General features: G+C 27.6%; 2 protein-coding genes across 3 annotated transcripts; both read right to left on the reverse strand.

Moving 5' to 3' along the window:
- Window positions 1-830: 830 nt before the first annotated feature.
- Window positions 831-7,127, reverse strand: LOC123298862 (dynein axonemal assembly factor 6). Of its 2 annotated transcripts, none has more exons than XM_044880969.1 (3): window positions 7,097-7,127; window positions 1,804-1,973; window positions 831-1,088 (listed from the first exon to the last, which is right to left on the reverse strand). In XM_044880969.1, exons 2-3 carry the CDS (start codon window positions 1,900-1,902, stop codon window positions 831-833), a joined length of 357 nt encoding a protein of 118 aa, XP_044736904.1. In that variant the 5' UTR covers window positions 1,903-1,973; window positions 7,097-7,127. The 2 variants fall into 2 exon arrangements, with proteins under 2 accessions (XP_044736904.1, XP_044736895.1); XM_044880960.1 differs by lacking the exon at window positions 7,097-7,127 and adding an exon at window positions 2,387-2,531.
- LOC123298852 (uncharacterized protein DDB_G0280315-like) lies at window positions 6,114-7,121 on the reverse strand. Its single transcript, XM_044880950.1, has 2 exons — window positions 6,909-7,121; window positions 6,114-6,846 (listed from the first exon to the last, which is right to left on the reverse strand). Exons 1-2 carry the CDS (start codon window positions 6,909-6,911, stop codon window positions 6,142-6,144), a joined length of 708 nt encoding a protein of 235 aa, XP_044736885.1. The 5' UTR covers window positions 6,912-7,121; the 3' UTR covers window positions 6,114-6,141.
- Window positions 7,128-18,354: the final 11,227 nt, after the last annotated feature.

Consider the following 18,354-nt stretch of genomic DNA (forward strand, 5'->3'; position numbering starts at 1 on the left):
AATCTGTTTAAGATTGGAACCGCAAAGCTTAAACCAATTCGATACTTGCACACGGTATCTTTACTGTTGCAGACTGCTGTGATAATTTAAAAAGCCGTAACTCTGGAATTAATCATTGTTCAAAAGTTTTTTTTTTTTTAGAATTTCCGAATATGTTCAAAAAAATATCCCTGTTTCATACTAGGAAGCCCAACATTTCTAAGAATATTTTTCGAAAAAAATCAATTTATTTTATTACATTTAAAATACTTGCGGAGTTGCGACCACATTTTTATTGGTAAGTAATCCGACAAAAATATATTCCCTATTCATAATTATCTTAATGAAAATTTAATGTTGATTAAAATGCAGATGAATGTGGTAAACTCGCAACCATAGCTTAGATCACAAAGAGTACCTTTATGTTATGCCCTATAAATACAAGAGGCCAGTGTTTCAAGCAAGAAAGTCAGCGCTGGGCACTAAAATTTTATATGAGTAAATGAATAAATAATGTAACTGTGCTGACTGCTTTGTACTGGCTGAAAAGATGCAGATGAAAGAGAATAAAAGTTTTTTTAAGTAGCTTAATGAGATATTTAAAAAAGGAAATTCCTTAAAAAGTCGCTGGCTTATATCAATCCTATAGATAGTTCAAAGCGAAATAAGACTATTTGGGAGAGTCTAGACAAAAGTAAATACCTACCTTTTATCTAGCGCCATAAATAAACTCCATTAATTGAATTATAAATTACTCATTCATTTTATTTATTTTTTTGAAATTAAAGACGAAAAATTTTTGAATTCTGATTTTTAATGGTTTATAAATGAACATTTTTGAAGTAATTTTTTTAAAAATTAACAAAATCAAATTCACGATTCATTCGCAGTGTTAATGTTAATTTTTCAGTGTCTGGATCCCATTTTGCTGAACTACGTTGTGGATCAATAGGATGTGGTAAAGGCATTTGTAATTTATATTTTGGTGATGTTAAAGAGATGTTTGTATGATTTACATTTAAATCGACAGCGGTACGTTCCTCTCCTGGTAAATGTATAGTCATTATCATATCTTCACAACTTGCAGTCGCTGGAGTTCTACAGCCCATCTAAATAAAAACAAAAAGATTCGGAATTATTAACGTGTTTATTTTATTTGACAAACGCGCTTCATCATACCCGAGATATAAGCGAAAATGTCTTAAAAATTGCTATGAAAGTGTTTCATAAATCATTTTTATCAAACAGGCTGCCAATGATAGAGAACATTTTCTAAGAAAACGGATAATAATATTATTCTCTGAAATAAACCCCTCGAAAGAATTTTTCAAAAAAATTAATTAGAATAAAAGTTATTCAAAAATTTCGGGAGAAAACCGGGATAATAGCAATTTTTAAGACATTTCAAAATGAACGTAGTAATCTCGTATATGTATCTTATGCTATAAAATTCATTTAAGAACAAATAGAATTTTCTTCCTCAGGTTCCAAAACTATGAGCTAAGACCAGACAAACAATTTTCCGAGAAATAGAAGATGAGGATAGTATGTACGAAGTCTTTTAAAATATCTTTTTCATAACTATTTTATTAACTATATAACATTGAAATTTGTTTTTTTGATTTCAATTTAGTCCGTGTCGAAGTGGCCAATTTTTGACGACAATAGCCCACTTTCAAAGATAGAAAACTGCATGCCTATATAAAGGCGTCACTAAGAGCTCTGCATTTAAACAAAATTAAGCTATAACTTGATCAAAAAGAGTTTATAACCACAGTGTAATATTCATGTATTCTCTAGTGCGAAATAAATTCGTCATGTTACCTGTAAAAATACATCTTCAGCTCCAACCGCTTGTCTATAAACAATTTCGTACTTTGCAACTTCTCGTGACGCTTCCAATAATGATTCTTGATTTTTCATAAACTCCTCTTCAGTTAATTTTTCTCGTTCAATAGGTTTATACACAGATTCTTTTGCTTTTTTTTGTTTTCCTAAAAATTAATATTATTAATGTCAAATTAGTGTGTAGCGATAATTTGTGGTGAAACTATCGCTAGGCTAGGAAACTAGGAATATCTTAGTAAATTAACTTATCAGGTGGAGAAAGTTCGTTTATAAATATAACTTATTTCATAAGTGACAATTTTTACCAATTACCATTTGCAGCACCACTTTATAAAAATAAATCTTGATATCAAAAATAATACTTACCGACCACCTTAAAGTGGTCAGTTTTGAAAAATTACTAGATAAACTGAATTTCACTTTTGTATTTCAAATTTACATACTTCAGAAATGAGTAAAAATTGCTTAAGTTAACACACACTCATTTTTTTGAGAAAAAAAGCCCAATTTTACTAGCAATCTTTTTTGAAATTACGATTACCACTTATTTTTGAAATACCTATCATTCCTGGAGTAACAGAACTTTTCACCTCAACGGCTTCTTCATCGCTAGAATCGTCTAATTCACCATTTAATCGACGACAATCCTTAAACAAATTCTGTAATAATCCGATATCATTCGGACAAAAATCAGGAGAATGTTGCATTTTATAATAATTTATTTAATTAAAAAAAAATAAATATTAATAATTATTCCTATGGTAGTTTTACTTGTAAAATGTAAGCAGGTTGTCAACTAAACACAATATTTTGTTGCCATGGTTTTACTCGTTATATTTTCTCTTCCTGTCATCACGATAGTGCAATCAATAGGTATATAAACAAAAAAACCTGTTAAAAATATGAATAAAGATTCCGTCCGTACTTCTAGTAGTAAAGACTTCAATAGATTATTGGGTATCGACATCAATTGTACATAAATTAGATATGAAATTGTATTTTGTACCATCACACACTTCATATCATAAAATCAATTTTTTTTAAATGAAGCTCGCCTATTGGCTGGACGCATTGAATTTCAATCTGAAAAGCCAGTTATCCCACGAGCCACGAGTTTCTAAAAAGATGCTTTTTATCGAAAAGAGATTTATGTGTTTTACGGTTTTTGAAGACATGCAATATCTACAAAAAATAGCGACAAGGGGACTAGAAAGTTGACTCCTTCAAAAGGCACATCCTTGACACTAACCCAACTTACAAATCGACTTTCAGCCCTTCCCTCCTTCAGCTTAATTTGGATGGGCTGTACAGATGTTCAAAGCCTTAAAAACAACAGAAAAAAATAAAATTTCGACATAGATAAGGGGGAAAAGATGCTGGGAAGTTTACACTCCTAAAAGGCACATCCTGAAAAGAGTGATTTCAGAAAAACCAACGATTTATTTGGATAAAATAAGTCAAATAGATCAGGATAGAAATAAATTTAAGACGTAAATATAAATAAATACATTATCTCTAGACAACACAAATAAAAACAGATAAATAAAGAAACAGTGGTTAATTGAAACACTGCCCAATTTTGATGTTTTTGGATCACCATCGAAAAAAAAAGTAAAAAGTATACACCACAAGTATAATGAAACAATAAATTTTAATAATTACTTACTGAATCACATGTACGCTAGATATTGATTTTTCAGTTTCAGGTTGCCCTCCCTCGGAGCGCCTTCTACCCGAAGACGGTCTTCGGGTGGCAGGTCGTTCTCAAGAAGAGCAGAAAGGACTCTTGGTCTAAGTGCTAGGAACCCACTTGCGGTACCCCTCTTTTATTTTATCATTTTTATCCCCCTGTCTGCCCTTCGACCTTCGATGTAGTGCATAAATCTATATTTTCCGGGCAAATGTGACTAAAAACGCTGATTTTTATACCATGTATATATGAAATATACATAGTATATTAAGTTTAGTCCCAAGTTTGTAACGCTTAAAAATAATGATGCAAGGAAAAAAATTTTGTCATAGGTGTTCATAAAATCACCTAATTAGTCCATTTCCGGTTGTCCGTCCGTCCGTCCGTCCGTCTGTGGACACGATAACTCAAAAACGAAAAAAGATATCGAGCTGAAATTTTTACAGCGTACTCAGGACGTAGAAAGTGAGGTCAAGTTCGTAAATGAGCATCATAGGTCAATTGGGTCTTGGGTCCGTAGGACCCATCTTGTAAGCCGTTAGAGATAGAACAAAAGTTTAAATATAAAAAATGTTCCTTAGCTCTTGTTTGAAACATTTTTTCGTAAACATTACTGTTTACCCGTGAGGGCGCCAATTAGGCGGAAATTTTATAATATGTACTATACTTGATTATCAGTTATGTATGTGTCACATGTTTGTATGTGTAATGTGATAAAGAAATCAACACTGACTATGCATGGTATTTCAACAATTAACTCAGTCAATTGTTTGTTTTCACTTGTAAATATTGTATTTTATTTCCTACAACTTATGCTCATTGTAAAAATGTAAATTAATATTACCGACAAATTCTTAAAATTATGATAGTAATTATAACGAAGCCTCTATTGCATTATAATATATCCTTGATGCAAAAATCTCTATCAATTTGTTCTAAAGCCATGTTTCAGGTCACCTCATATAGGTATCGATCATGTTTTCAACTTGAAAATTCGATGATGAAGAATCCCTTGCTTTCAAAAATAATATTTTAGTGTGATTGATGCTTAAAGTTCAATTAGATTAATCGGCTTTTTAAGCAGGCCCTTGATGAAAGCCTTTAATATAACCTTGCCATTTCAGTTTCTTTAGAAGTTAATTCAAGTTCATAACCGATAAAAGTTAGAATATCAAATTAGAAAATTGTATCTTTTAGAAAGAAAACAATTTTTGTTTGAAACATTTTTTTTAAACTAAATTGAATCTCTTGAGAATGAACGCGAGTTCGAAAAATTTTGAGATCAAATACAAAAAAAAGTAGTCATACACTAATAATAAAATTATTTTTTATTATTTTAATTATTTATTATAATATAGTATGTACATACTACCAAAAACGTAATATAAATTCAATTAATAAAGAGCTTTCTCAGATATTAATTAATTCTTGGTGTCCCACTGTAAAATAACACCTCCAATATTAGGCCAGGCGACTAATTATTCAAAAAATGTACTGTATACAAAAAAAAGCCTCTTTCTTTATTACTGTATTTTATTGATTACCTTTGTTTATTTTTCTTTTTTTATACCATGGATAAAGATGTTAATGCCCTCTTCAACCGCCATTTATGAGACATCTTTAGTTTCTCGGAGTCGCGAATAAATTTATAAAAAATTAGGGTACTTTGTTTTATTTTTGCAGAGACAATTTTTTTATATCCTAATCCGAATAGCTGGAGAGCTGAGTGGCTCTTTTCAGTACTTACATATTTGAGGCACATTAAAAATATTAAAGTTGATAAACTTGCGAATGTGTGGATGGTGAAATCGACAACCTGGCTGGGAAGTTGGGGGGTGCGTTAGTGAACTATGAAATTTTTAATTTGCAATTTTTTCTATGTAAAAAAAGTTCTTAACACTTAACTGTAAACGAACACAATGAGCCATTTTAGATCAAAATCGGTTAATTATCGAAAAACTTAGATAGTCGACCCTGAATTTACATTAATTAACTGCGCTATTTAAATCATCCGCCATGCTATTTTAGCCCCCACCAAATTATGCTAGGCGATGATATTTCGTATGATTAAATATAAGACTTTAAAATGGTGTTTCAAAGTTCCTCAAGAAAATTTTTTGCATAGGAAAAATTGCAAATTCAAAATTCCATAGGTCACTAACGCCCCCCAACCTCCCAGCCAGGTTGTCGATTTTACCATTCACACATTCGCAAGTTATCAACTTTAATATTTTCAATGTTCCTCAAACATGTACTCAAAAAAAAGCCACTCAGCTCTTAGGGTATAATATAAATATCCTGGTATTGGAAACTCTAATACAATTTTTTTTTAATTGTAATAACCTACTCTAGCAGTGTAATAAAATTTCCCCTTCAACAATCTAATTTTCCTCCTCTTTATGGTACTTTATTTGAAAAAGAAAATTTAAATTTGGTTAAATTAGTAAAATTGAATAATAATTTTATTGTTATATGAAAAGATACAAAAAGCAATAAAGTGGTTTAGCATTATTTAATACAAAAAAAAATCAATTAATACAAACTTATCACAAAAATTAAAATAAATTCAATAAATACAGATCACGAATATCGAAAATTAAAAAACATAGGTAATATCAAAATAATCAAATTTTATCTAAAAGTTCACTACTTGAGGAAGTTGATGAAGTCAGATTTTGAAAATAAACATCACTTGACGATAAATAATTCAAACGATATGTATCATGTAATAACAACTCTTCCATTGATGGTTCTGTACAATCATTTCCGAGATGCCCAGACGAACCACAATTAAAACACGATACATTTTTTAATTGTTTATTGTTTTCCTTTGGTTTCGGTATTTGTATTTGAATATTTGGGTTAGATCTCTGTATACCATAGCCCGGATAAACAACATAAACAACTGTATTTAATAAATGTGGTAAAATAAAATTAATCGTTGGCATTTTACAATAAGTATATGGCCATATTTTTTCTTGCATCATAATATGTCGTACAACATTTAATTGTGGAAGCATATTTTGTGATGAATAATTATTTTGGAATGATTTTTGTTTATGTTTTTTAGATTGATTAACTGGGCAATTATTATCAGCTGTTTTTGTTTGACCTTCATTTTTATTTCGAGTATATCTATTATAAGTTTTTTTATTCTGATTATTATTGTTCATTTGCAATTTATTTAAAAGTTCCGCACAATTTTCAATATTTTTTTGTAATTTAGTTGAAGTATTTTTATTCGAATTCGAATAACGACTATTATGCCAAGTATTTTTGTGGTTAATTTTTTGCACGTTCGTTCCGTTTATGTTATTACTATCTTTCACCTAAAATTTTTTTTGTTATATAATAAAAGCTAGTTTCGATAATTAACAATAACTATACTTACCATCGTAAAAATCACAATTGAATTATTTTAGGGATTCCCCTAATCACTACAAACAGTATGATAACTAAGTCACAATTAATAAAAAAAAAAGTATTTTTTACAACTGTTGTTTAAAAATGGTATTCACAATCACAAAAAAACAATATTATATAACTAATTTTTTATAAACCAAACACATAAACGTTTACCTGATTTTCAATCAATAAAAGAATATTTATGTCATACCAAATGTATTGAGAGACTTAAAATTATTTAATATTATTTAAAAATCTGCTTTAAAGCACTCAAGTGATATCCATATACGAATCATAAAACTTTGCTTCTTGAAATAAATTTAACACGTTGGATTAGAAAGTAAAATGAAATAAAACAAAGTTCTAAAACTAAAACCCCGACGCTCGTACAAAATCGTGCCATATAAGCATGAAAACAAAAAAATATTTTCATCTGAAATTGTTAGGATAAGTAAAATCCTCATTACAGTTGGGGGAGCTCTAATTAGAGATCTTAAGATTAAAAAGTTTACCACAGGACGGAAAAGAGTTCCCCCGACTGTAATGACAATTTTACTTATCATAACAATTTCAGATAAAAATATTTTGTTTTCATGCTTTTAAGTACGATTTTATACGAGCGTCGGGGTTTTAGTTTTCATCTTTGTTTTATTTAAACTATTTTGGGGTTACAGTTTCGTGATAAAGTAAATATATATATTATACATTACAATAATAATAAATATATATATATATATTGGAAAAGTGCTAATCACGCCCTTTCATTTGATACCTATCACGGTATCATTAAATTATAATTTGTTTTTAGTTCATGACTTTATGTCCTCTAGAGGGCGCCATATTCAATTTAATGTGATTTCTCATAGCCTATAGCCAGCGGACAATTAAGACGCTTTTAACGATACCTCAATTATGACAAATTATGAAAAGTAGTTTAGATGCTAGGAGGGAATAGACGAAAATACATACATTTTAAGATCTTGCGAAAATTGATTATTACGCCCTTTCATTTGATACCTAGCACGCTATCCTTAAATCGAAATTTGTTTTACAATCATAACTTTTCGTCCTCTAGAGGGTGCTATATTGAATTAAATTGACGTCACATAGCCTATACCCAGCGGACGATTAAGATGCTTTTAACGGTATCACATTCGTCAAAATATGATAAGTATTTTAGAAGCTAGGAGTGCTTTAGTGCTTATTTCGCTCTTTCATTTAAAACCTAACACGCTATCATTAAATCGAAATTTGTTTTCCGATAATTATTTTTTGTCCTCTAGAGGCGTCATTTTAAATTTATTATGACTTCACATAGTCTATAACCAGCGGATGATTAAGACGCTTTTATCGATACTTCATATGTCAAATTATGATAAGTAGTTTAGAAGATACGAGGGAACAGATGAACATACCTAATACATACAGGTCAAACACATAACTCTCGTCATAGTATAGTCGGGGTAAAATAGCAAAATATTTTCTCTGAATATCCCTTGTCAGACGTTTTACAAAAGTTTTCCTAGCAAATGTACAATTAAATCGATCGAAGTCTTCTGTCTTTTTCAATGGGATTCCAAAGCTCAAAATTTTACAGGCTTTTATTAAGCATAACTTATTTGAAAAGTATAAAAATTTATTAACATGGGATTGCTGTACTATGGGTTAACTAAAGCAAACAGATTCGCGCAAGATACTTTACCGCTACGAAAACGCCAGGAATTGATTGGACACGACGTTTTATGAGACGCAACCCTTCTGTATCTGTTCGCAAAGCTGAAGCTACGAGTTTGAATAGGATCTCAACATTTAACAACGAAAAAATAGTAATATTCTATAATATACATCGGTGATGTGATGGAAAAGCATAAATTCACCAGTCACATAATTTACAATGCTGACGAGACAAGTGTGACAACCGTTACAGATCCAGGTAATGTTCATTCAGAATACATTTATAAAACTTCGCTCGGTACATGCTACTTCGTTACTTGTACATAGAGGCAATTCAATAAAAAAAAATGTATTATTTAGCATCATTACTGATAATGCGATAACATATTAATTGATTATTTTATTAATTACTGATAATAAATTTTTCACATTTGATTGTTTTGAAAACTTTGTTTCGCTGAATCTTTTTTTAATCTGTTAATTCTTACAAAATTAGAGATTTTTTTCTTTAAAACAAAAAACAACAATACCGATATCATATTCTTCTGCCAACATATTATAGCGACACAGGAGAGGAAGATGAAAAATATTGCTCAAAGAACATATGTTCGTTATCGTTTTCAGGTCGTTTTCTCCTAACTCGATTTTGGCAATAGTTACGCACTGGTACCCAAAATTAATTTTTCCTGCATTTGCCAATATCTTTTTTGAGATATTTAGGTCTTTGATAATTGATTGTGTCCATAAATGATATTTTGATACTGAGTTATTTTTAACGCACAGTTCTAGCAGCTGTACTTTTGATTTGTGAAGTTCTAAGTTACTATTATCCTTGCAGTTCTAATAATTCCTTTGTTCCGGTGTAGTACACTAAAAGAAATGCTCTGATAAGTATAAATTGATGTACGATAAAAATATTATTATATTCACAATACAACTTGCAAAAACTTTCTAAAAGGACACTTTATACTCAGTGTAAAGTTTAGGTACAGACTGGAGTACCAAAATAACGCATGTTCGGAAGTCGCTATTCGGAGCTACATGAAGAAGAAACTTTATGTGAATATGTGAACATTAATTTGTGAATTTCTAGCTTTTAACATGGGCTAATTTCTACATTATTTTTGAACAAAAAAATTGAAATAAAGTATAAAAATTCATTATCATTTTTGGATTGGTATTAAACAGCCCAATTATGGCAGAAAATCTCATTTTACCTCGACTTTTCCAGGCGAATTTTTGAATTCATTTACTTTCCTTGATAACTATCAACTTCTGATTGTTCAGAAAATGAATACCCTGTTAAATAATTCACAAATTTTATAAAACTTGTAGTCTAGTCAACAAATTCAAATTGGTGAAATATTAGAAATACTGATCGTAAAAATACGTGTGATAGCTCGTTGGATTTGGAATGTTGTCTAGAAAAATGAACCAGAAGCGTTTATCAGAACATAAATATTGAAAAGTTATAAAAAATTAAAGATGAAACAAAATATATTTCGTTTTTCACCAATATTTCATAAAATATTAATATTTAGTTAATTTTAGAAAAAGGTTATTAGGAGGAAATTTTCAATAACAAACCCACTCCCGGAAGTCTACCTCCAATATTTATAATTTTAATTTAACGCTGAAAATAGGTCTTTTTGCGTCATTTTTAAATTGTAGTAATTTCGTAAAAAACGAGTATAATAATAATAATAATGGCATTTAACCTCCGTTTCTCTCTCTTTATTTATTTTTAAACTACACCCGCGTATAAAATTAATTTTATGTGAGTGCAATCGATTACTTCATTCTTATCCAAGCGACGACAGCTGAGCCGGTTTAAATTGTTGTAATATCGTCAAAAACGAATATCTCACACTAACTAATTTTTTTAAGACATTAAATATTAATTCAAAAATTTGAAAAAATTATCGTGTATTCTGAACACTAAAGAATTTATTACCGTTGAAATTTATCTTAAAGTTAATTTTTCAACAAGTTAGACAATTGTTTATTCAGAAAATTTTCTGGAATTTTCGTTTTAATTGTAAACTTAAAAAAATGTTAAATAATTGGCGTAAAATTTTTTGGCTTCGTGGAGCTCTTCTTATATACGTAACAAAAATACGTCAGAAGAGTTTAAAAAATTTTAATACTTTGTTCAAAATCTAATCTTTAATTTTTTATAACTTTTGCAATTTTTTATGTGCTGAAAAACGCTTCTAATACATTTTTCTAGACAACATTCCGAATCCAGCGAGTTATCACATGTATTTTTACGACCATTATTCCTATATTTAATCAATTTGCTCTTATCAACTAGGCTATAAACAAATTTATAGAAACGAAAAGATAAACACTTAAGTAGAAAATACGAGATCAAACATAAAACTTAATAAAATTAATGAACAAGAGTAAAAGTTGTGTGAAAAGGTAAAAAAAAAATCATATCAAAAAATGTACTGTTTTTATAAACAAAAATTATTTTAAAACGAAAAAAAGTCAAAACACAACATTCTTTCAAAATAAAAATATGAAGCATATCAATTATTATAAATAAATAAATAAAAAATCTCACATAATTGCAGTTTTCTGCAAAAAAAATTTTTTTTCTTTAATATAATATATTTTTTAATATTTATAGTTTATACAAATTAATAAATACAATTAAAATGTTACTTTTTAGATAATAATATTTTTAGAGATATTAATAAGAATTATATAATTAACAACAATAAATCCTCATCACACATATTATGAGACAACGATTTTACAAATTATGTATTTTTTGTCGTCACGCTTCTTTTTTTTTTTTATAATTATAATTTTTGCATATTTTATATAGACATCAAGTATCGATAAATATTGCATATAAATAACATAAAATATTTTTAGGCAGTAATACTTTGACACAAAAATATTGAGTTGACCTTTAGCGTGAACAATGTTTTATCTTAGACCTGTACAAATTTGTTAGCTGTCGATTTAGAAACAAAATATCAAAACACATTCAATGACACATAATCCCAAACGCAAATGATACGATAACAGGGTTATTTGACATCCTGTATAACTATTTCAAGTGATATATGGATAAAAAAATTTGTTTTTATTAATTTAAGATTTCAAAACAAAGTAGTAGTTTAAATAATTAGTGTTCAATGTGAGGTTTTTCTGATGAAATGTGAAAATACATAAGTTGAGGTATATAATGTAATGGTTACAGGAGTAATTTAAGAATGTAATAGTTGTTGTGAGAATGTATTAACTTCATAACTCATCATGTAATTTCACATTGGACACTAGTTCTGTAGAATATTATTTGTAATACCTGCTTCAAAAGTTTGATTTGAGAGAAAAGGTATGTATAAATTTAAATATTTTATTGCTGGTCTCACTAGTGAGATCTTAATTGTTGAAATCATTTTTATAAGAACATAATATTATATGGTAATTTCATAAATTAATAGTTAATTTATAATTGCTTGAAAATACTATCCCGCAGTACTGGGGAAAAGTATCTGGTTTTCCACATTAGTGTGGAAAAAATAATTATATCGTGCTCCAAATATACAAAATTATACTAATGAGAAAGTAGCCACTTTATTACATCATGTTTGAAAATCAAAATTTCAAAATGAGTATTGAGAAAAAAATTCGATTTATGTTTGCGACGCGACGTTTAAATTTGATTTTATTGCTAGAATGCAAAAATTATGGGTGATTTATTGAATTTAATAGATTATTTATTTTGATGTTTAGGCTTGAGTAACTTAGGCTGTAGTAAGAAGCATTGTGTACCAATGTTTTTGTTTTTGCTTAACTAAACAAAACAATTTCGAATTTTTAATAATTAGCACAAAAAATTGAGAAGGCAAGATATTTTTTTATCTACTTTTTTAAATTAACAAAAACAAATATTTTTCAAATTATTAGCATTAAAGATATCAAAAAAAAAAATGTTCATTATCAAAAGAAAATAATCATTTAAAAAATAAATTGTAACAGATTTTTCAGTCGCAATGAAAATTATTTGTAATGGCTTTGGTATCCCAAGGAAAAAATTTCGTCGTTTCAGAGAAAACTCAATATAGTTTGTATTTTAACAGCTTATACTCAAAAATTTCAAGCAAGGATTCTTTGGATTATGTTGACCTTTTTATACATTTTAAATCTGATGTCCATATTTTTAGCCATGAAAATTATTTTTTTGATATTTTCTCAGATTTGTATATTTACATCTATGAATATTTATTTTAGCTTGAATGTTATTTCGATTTTTACTCTATTTCTTAAATGACGTCCGTATTAAAGAATCATTAAAACTCAAAGGAATCAATTGGAGATATTTCATGATTTTATATCTTTTCATAAACAATTGAAGCAACCCAAAAATATAACGATTTTAATTCATTTATCTGAACTTTTCATAGCATTCAAATATGCATGCATCTTATCAATTTGTTAATCAAGTGTAAAAACCTTAATACCATACAAATATTGACCGGTATCCAGCCGAAAAAAAAATTGATTACGACTCATAAGACAGAAGAAAACATAGAAGGCAAGTAAAATTGTTGAAGTTTCTTAAAGAAATTATTCTGGCCTAATACGATTATTTTCATTTACGTTTACTTCCAAAATCAAGATATAAAGTTTTTATATTTTTACTTCTAACATATTTAAAATATACACACAAATGTTTCTGATAAAACAGTGACGCTATTTCATATTCATAACAAATGTACTTGATGTCTATATAAAATATACACAGGTGATTTTAATTTGATTATTAATTAAATTATGTATTAATTTAAAAATTCTTTCTCTCATAAACATTTTCTCATCGATTGTAGTAGAAAAAAATACTTTTATATATTTTTAAATTATTTTTGTTATTTTTTTTTTTTTTTTTTTTTTTTTAAATTATTTTTTCCTTAATAAATTTATATGATAAGATTTTTTAATTTTATTCTCTAAGAAAATGAGCGCCTTGTAAAAGCATTGTTAACTATAATTATAATACATAATTTTTTTCAGCACTGTGTAAATTGCAAATATTTTTTTCCTCTTTTTTTGTAAGGCTTTTCTATTTATTTGAATATGACACATATTGAATTAATAAATTTAATAATAAAATTTAGAATATTAAAATTTAAAAAAAAGAAGAATTTTTTAGTCAACGCATCACTCATTCGATAAACAATTTTATTAAATATTAAAAATTAAATGTAATATCGATAATATTATAAAAAATGAAAATTGTAAGGAAGTAAATATATATTACGAAAACAAATATATTGCGATAAGTTTTCAATTTATAATATTACTGTTCACGCTGAAGAGATCACCATTTTACTTTAACGGCTCATCTTGAAGAATTTATGTAATGGCCAATGGGTCATGCGAATGAGAAAAAGGTTTTTATCAGAAAAAATTGGAAAATATTTAAAAGATTTTCTGAAGTTCGAAAGAAAAGGGCTGCAATCACAAAAAGAAATTTTCCATGGGAGTAAAAATACAAAAAGTTTAGATTTACATTTAATTTACTTTACATTTACTATGGGATTTAACGCTAAGATGTCACGAATAAAAAAATGTAAACCATATATTTGTTAGACTAAGCTGATTTTTTCATTGGACGAAAAGATGTGTCACATTTGTGTCACATCACATAGAGTGTACATATGTTATCATATGTACACTCAAAGTCAAAATAAAGACAAAAGTTGAACCATTTTAAGTGATATTACTATAACAGTACATGTAATTAACATATAATATTAGCTCTACCTATTATATTAGTAAAACACGTGCATTTTCTGTGACACAGAGGTAGGTGTAAATAATTTATGTTACAATATCTTTGAAAAATAATTTTTTAAATGAAGGCAATATACTCTGATAATATAATAAAAATTTATTCTTTGGAATTTTTAGTTTTTAAACATGCCTTCTGTTAAGCATTTTACTTTTTCACTATACTTTGGAATTTTATGAAAGCTTAAATCGAAATTTACAACCAAAAATTATTACTTTAACCTATTATATATATGGTATGCAATGCAAAAAATTGTAAACAACATTTTCGTTAAATATTATAAATATATACTAGCTTGATACCCGCCCGCTTCACTGGGCTTAAAAGTAAAAATCACCGCTTTATAGCCTTAGTCGCTCTTTACTTCATTTATCCCCCTTCCATGACACTCGAAGGAATTGTTTTACACAGCTAAAATATTGGAACAATTTGAAATTTTTTTAAGTATAAAATAGTCATAATTCATTGAGTATATCAGAAAAGAAGGCCATAAATTGTTTGACACTTACTAATATAAATTTTTACAGAAATCTTATACTATTATAAATTTTTACAGAAATTTATGGTTTAAGATAGTTTTTTTTTCTATCGCTAGATAGAATCATTCTTAGCATTAAAGTCCCATACTTTTTCGACGAAATATTTTGGTGAATATAAAGCCCTTTAATTACGTAATGTACACGTCTCACGTCTATGAAAAGAGCGCGTATAAGTTATACGCGGCCACTATGGCCACGTAAAATTTAAACAATATTCAATTTTTTATGATATGATTATTGTATGATAATTTTATAATAAATGTTTAATTTTCATAAATAATCTATATAACTACCTATTTCCCTAATATAGAAAACTGATAATGACTTAATATTGATTCTGTGTACAATAATGTTACATGGGAAAAAATCTTATTGTAAAAAATAAGTTTGGGAATCAAAACAAAACATTCATTTTTCACCACTCATTTAAAAATAAATAAAAATGAATTATAACTTCTCTTAAATGTGAATTATTAATTATTTCAAAAAAAAATCATTCAGTTTTAAAATTTAATAATATTGCATACCAAAAACATTTGCCAGCAATAAATAGACGGAATTAATTGAAGTACTAAAATACTGCTCAATTTATTAAAATTGCAAATAATGCCGAGCAACTCATTATTTTATAAAATTTTCTTCTTTAAAACACTTGGTTGTCTATTTACGTAAACATTTTAAAAAATTGGAAAAAGTTATACTTGAGCTTGTTAAGGTAAATAATCGGTGCGACAAAATAGCGAACGGCAATCAAACATCATTATAAAATACATGATAATGTTAAAAAGAATTGTCAAAAGTAACACTTAAAAGAAAACTTGATCAATAAGAAGGCCCAGAGCGTGAAACATATGTTTTTTTATCCAAATGTAATTTTTATAGAAAATTATTAGTAGAGGAATGCGTATCTAGCGAACTGTCTATTAAAATAATGCCAAAATTATTCTAATTGAAATTTTGTGAATTGATTTGTGTAATCAATTTGATTCGTAAGTTTTTGTAAATTTATCAACAAATAAAGACATAAAATTTACTGCAATATACCACCAGACCAATTTTCAATAAGCTTAATATTTATAGAAAAATTTACGGTCAAAGTTCTAAAATATAAAATTAATATTTATTTTTTGGAATCGATGGAAATTGAAATAATTTTTTTACTCTAAAACTTAGATCGTCAATTTCTCTACAAAAGTTAAGCTTAGCGGAAAACGATCGATGAAAAAATACAATACATTTTATACCCTACATTCTTAAAATTAAAAACGATAAATAACAAAGCTCTAACTCGTTAACAGTGTGTCAAATCGAAAAAAAAGTCAAAAAGATTTTCGTCTCAAAATTCCATCCTCTGTCTACCATTTGTTTGCCGTTCGCTACTTTTGCGCACCGATTATTTATCTTAACAAGCTCAAGTATAACTTTTTCCAATTTTTTTAAATGTTTACGTAAATAGATAATCAGGTTATTTTCATGAAAACGACAATACATTAAATTAATTTTTTTTCTCTACACAGTGGAATATAACCGCCTATATAAGCTATCAGAAATACAAAATTTAATTTTAAAATATTTGCGATACAGACAATAATCATGCTGTGTTATCGTGTACTAAGTTTTCTAAAAAAACGAACATTAATACTCGACAGAAAATGTTCACGATTATTCTAGGGTTTTGTAAACAATCAGAACTTTTGAAAGCATTCATAATTTTTGTAAATTTAAGATAAGTATAAAAAGAAATCAATTTTATTCTTAATTATTTATTCAAATTTTAGGCTCTGACCACCAATGGTCGAGAATAATTATAATTAATGCGTCAGTTTATTCAAAACATTATGGATACGATTAATCACAACATGATAATTATGATAAGTAGATTTTAATCAACGAAAAAACACTCTTTTGGAATCCACATAAGAATTATAAATATTGTGAGACATTTTTGTATTGATAAACATGTGAGAAAAATACATTTGACAGGTGTCTACGTTCTATGTTACTAATGTCTTACTAGTCTATGATCTGACAGTCCAGGTTTTATATAAAGCGATCAAATATTTCATTTGTTTTATCTCCTCTCTTCCTAATACATCTCTGATTCTAGTGTCTTTAACTGCAGCTACGAAGTAAGTTTGTAGAACGAGATTAAACTAAACTTATTAATTAATATTTTACTGGATTTTTCAGCTAAAATAAACACATTAGTTAAAATAAGAAATACTACAGACAGTTATTCTGTCATTGTAAACAAAGAATTAAAAAGATTGTTAATAAACTAACGATTTATTTCATTAATTAAATTGTTTATTATCAAGTTTAATAGAAATAATGTATTCAAATTGTTGTTTAGCGATATTTTGATAAAAACACATCAAAATAAAATAATTTTTTTTTTTTTGGTGCTTTTTATCTTAATTTCAAAACCCATAATTTAATGTGGTCGTTTCTGTTTTATTTGTTCCTGTAAAATTAACAAAAATGATACAGCAATCTGAGTTTTTTTCCGCAAAGTTCCTTAATACATGACCACCAAAATCCGAATGTCTACTTTACAAAGAAACATTCAACGTACCTTATATTAATAAATACGCGATATTTTTAGTTGTCAATAATGATAAATTATTTCGAACAACCAACATGCTTTGAATGTTTTATACGCGGAAAAATAAATATGTGTTTTGGAATACAACTGCAAGTGTGTTATAGTGCTATTTGATAATTCTCCCCTTCTTTAGGATAAAATAATCTATTGAAAACGTAATGTGAGGGAATAATTAAAAAGTTCGATTCGAATTAAAAATATCAAAATCTACCAGAAAAGTTATTTGGCATTGCTGTTTTAAAAAAATCAAATAGAGCTCTATAGACCAGTGTGCGGTGCTAAATGTGGTGACCACAAGTCACCGCATTTAGGAAAAAACCTCTAATCAATACAAACGAGGCTAATTTTTGTATTTTCCTTTATGTAGCCACTAGCCAGTTGTAAAATGTTATTCATGTGAAATAACACAAATTTTATTCTTGTTAATGAGTGCAATTCATTAATAGAACGTTTGGCGTCATTTAACTCCACTTTTTTACAAGCAGTTTTGTGTTTATTTTATAATAATTAAGTATTAACTTATGTTTATATCTAACAACTATTTTTTATGGTTTGTGTATTTAGGCTGGTAAAGGCACATTTCATGTAATACGGTAGAATCTCGATAAGATATAAACTAAAAGAAATTTTAGAAAATTTAAGTTAAGGATGTACTAAGCTAAGTCTATTATAATTTTATAGGGGGTGGGTCGATTATTTAAATAAATAAATGAGAGAACGGTCGATGGATGATATATTTTCATAAATTTCTACAAAACTAGTCGATGGAAACTAAAAAATTTTTTTTAAATATATATTTTCA

Source organism: Chrysoperla carnea, chromosome 1 (assembly GCF_905475395.1).
Source record: "Chrysoperla carnea chromosome 1, inChrCarn1.1, whole genome shotgun sequence".
Lineage (NCBI taxonomy): Eukaryota > Metazoa > Arthropoda > Insecta > Neuroptera > Chrysopidae > Chrysoperla > Chrysoperla carnea.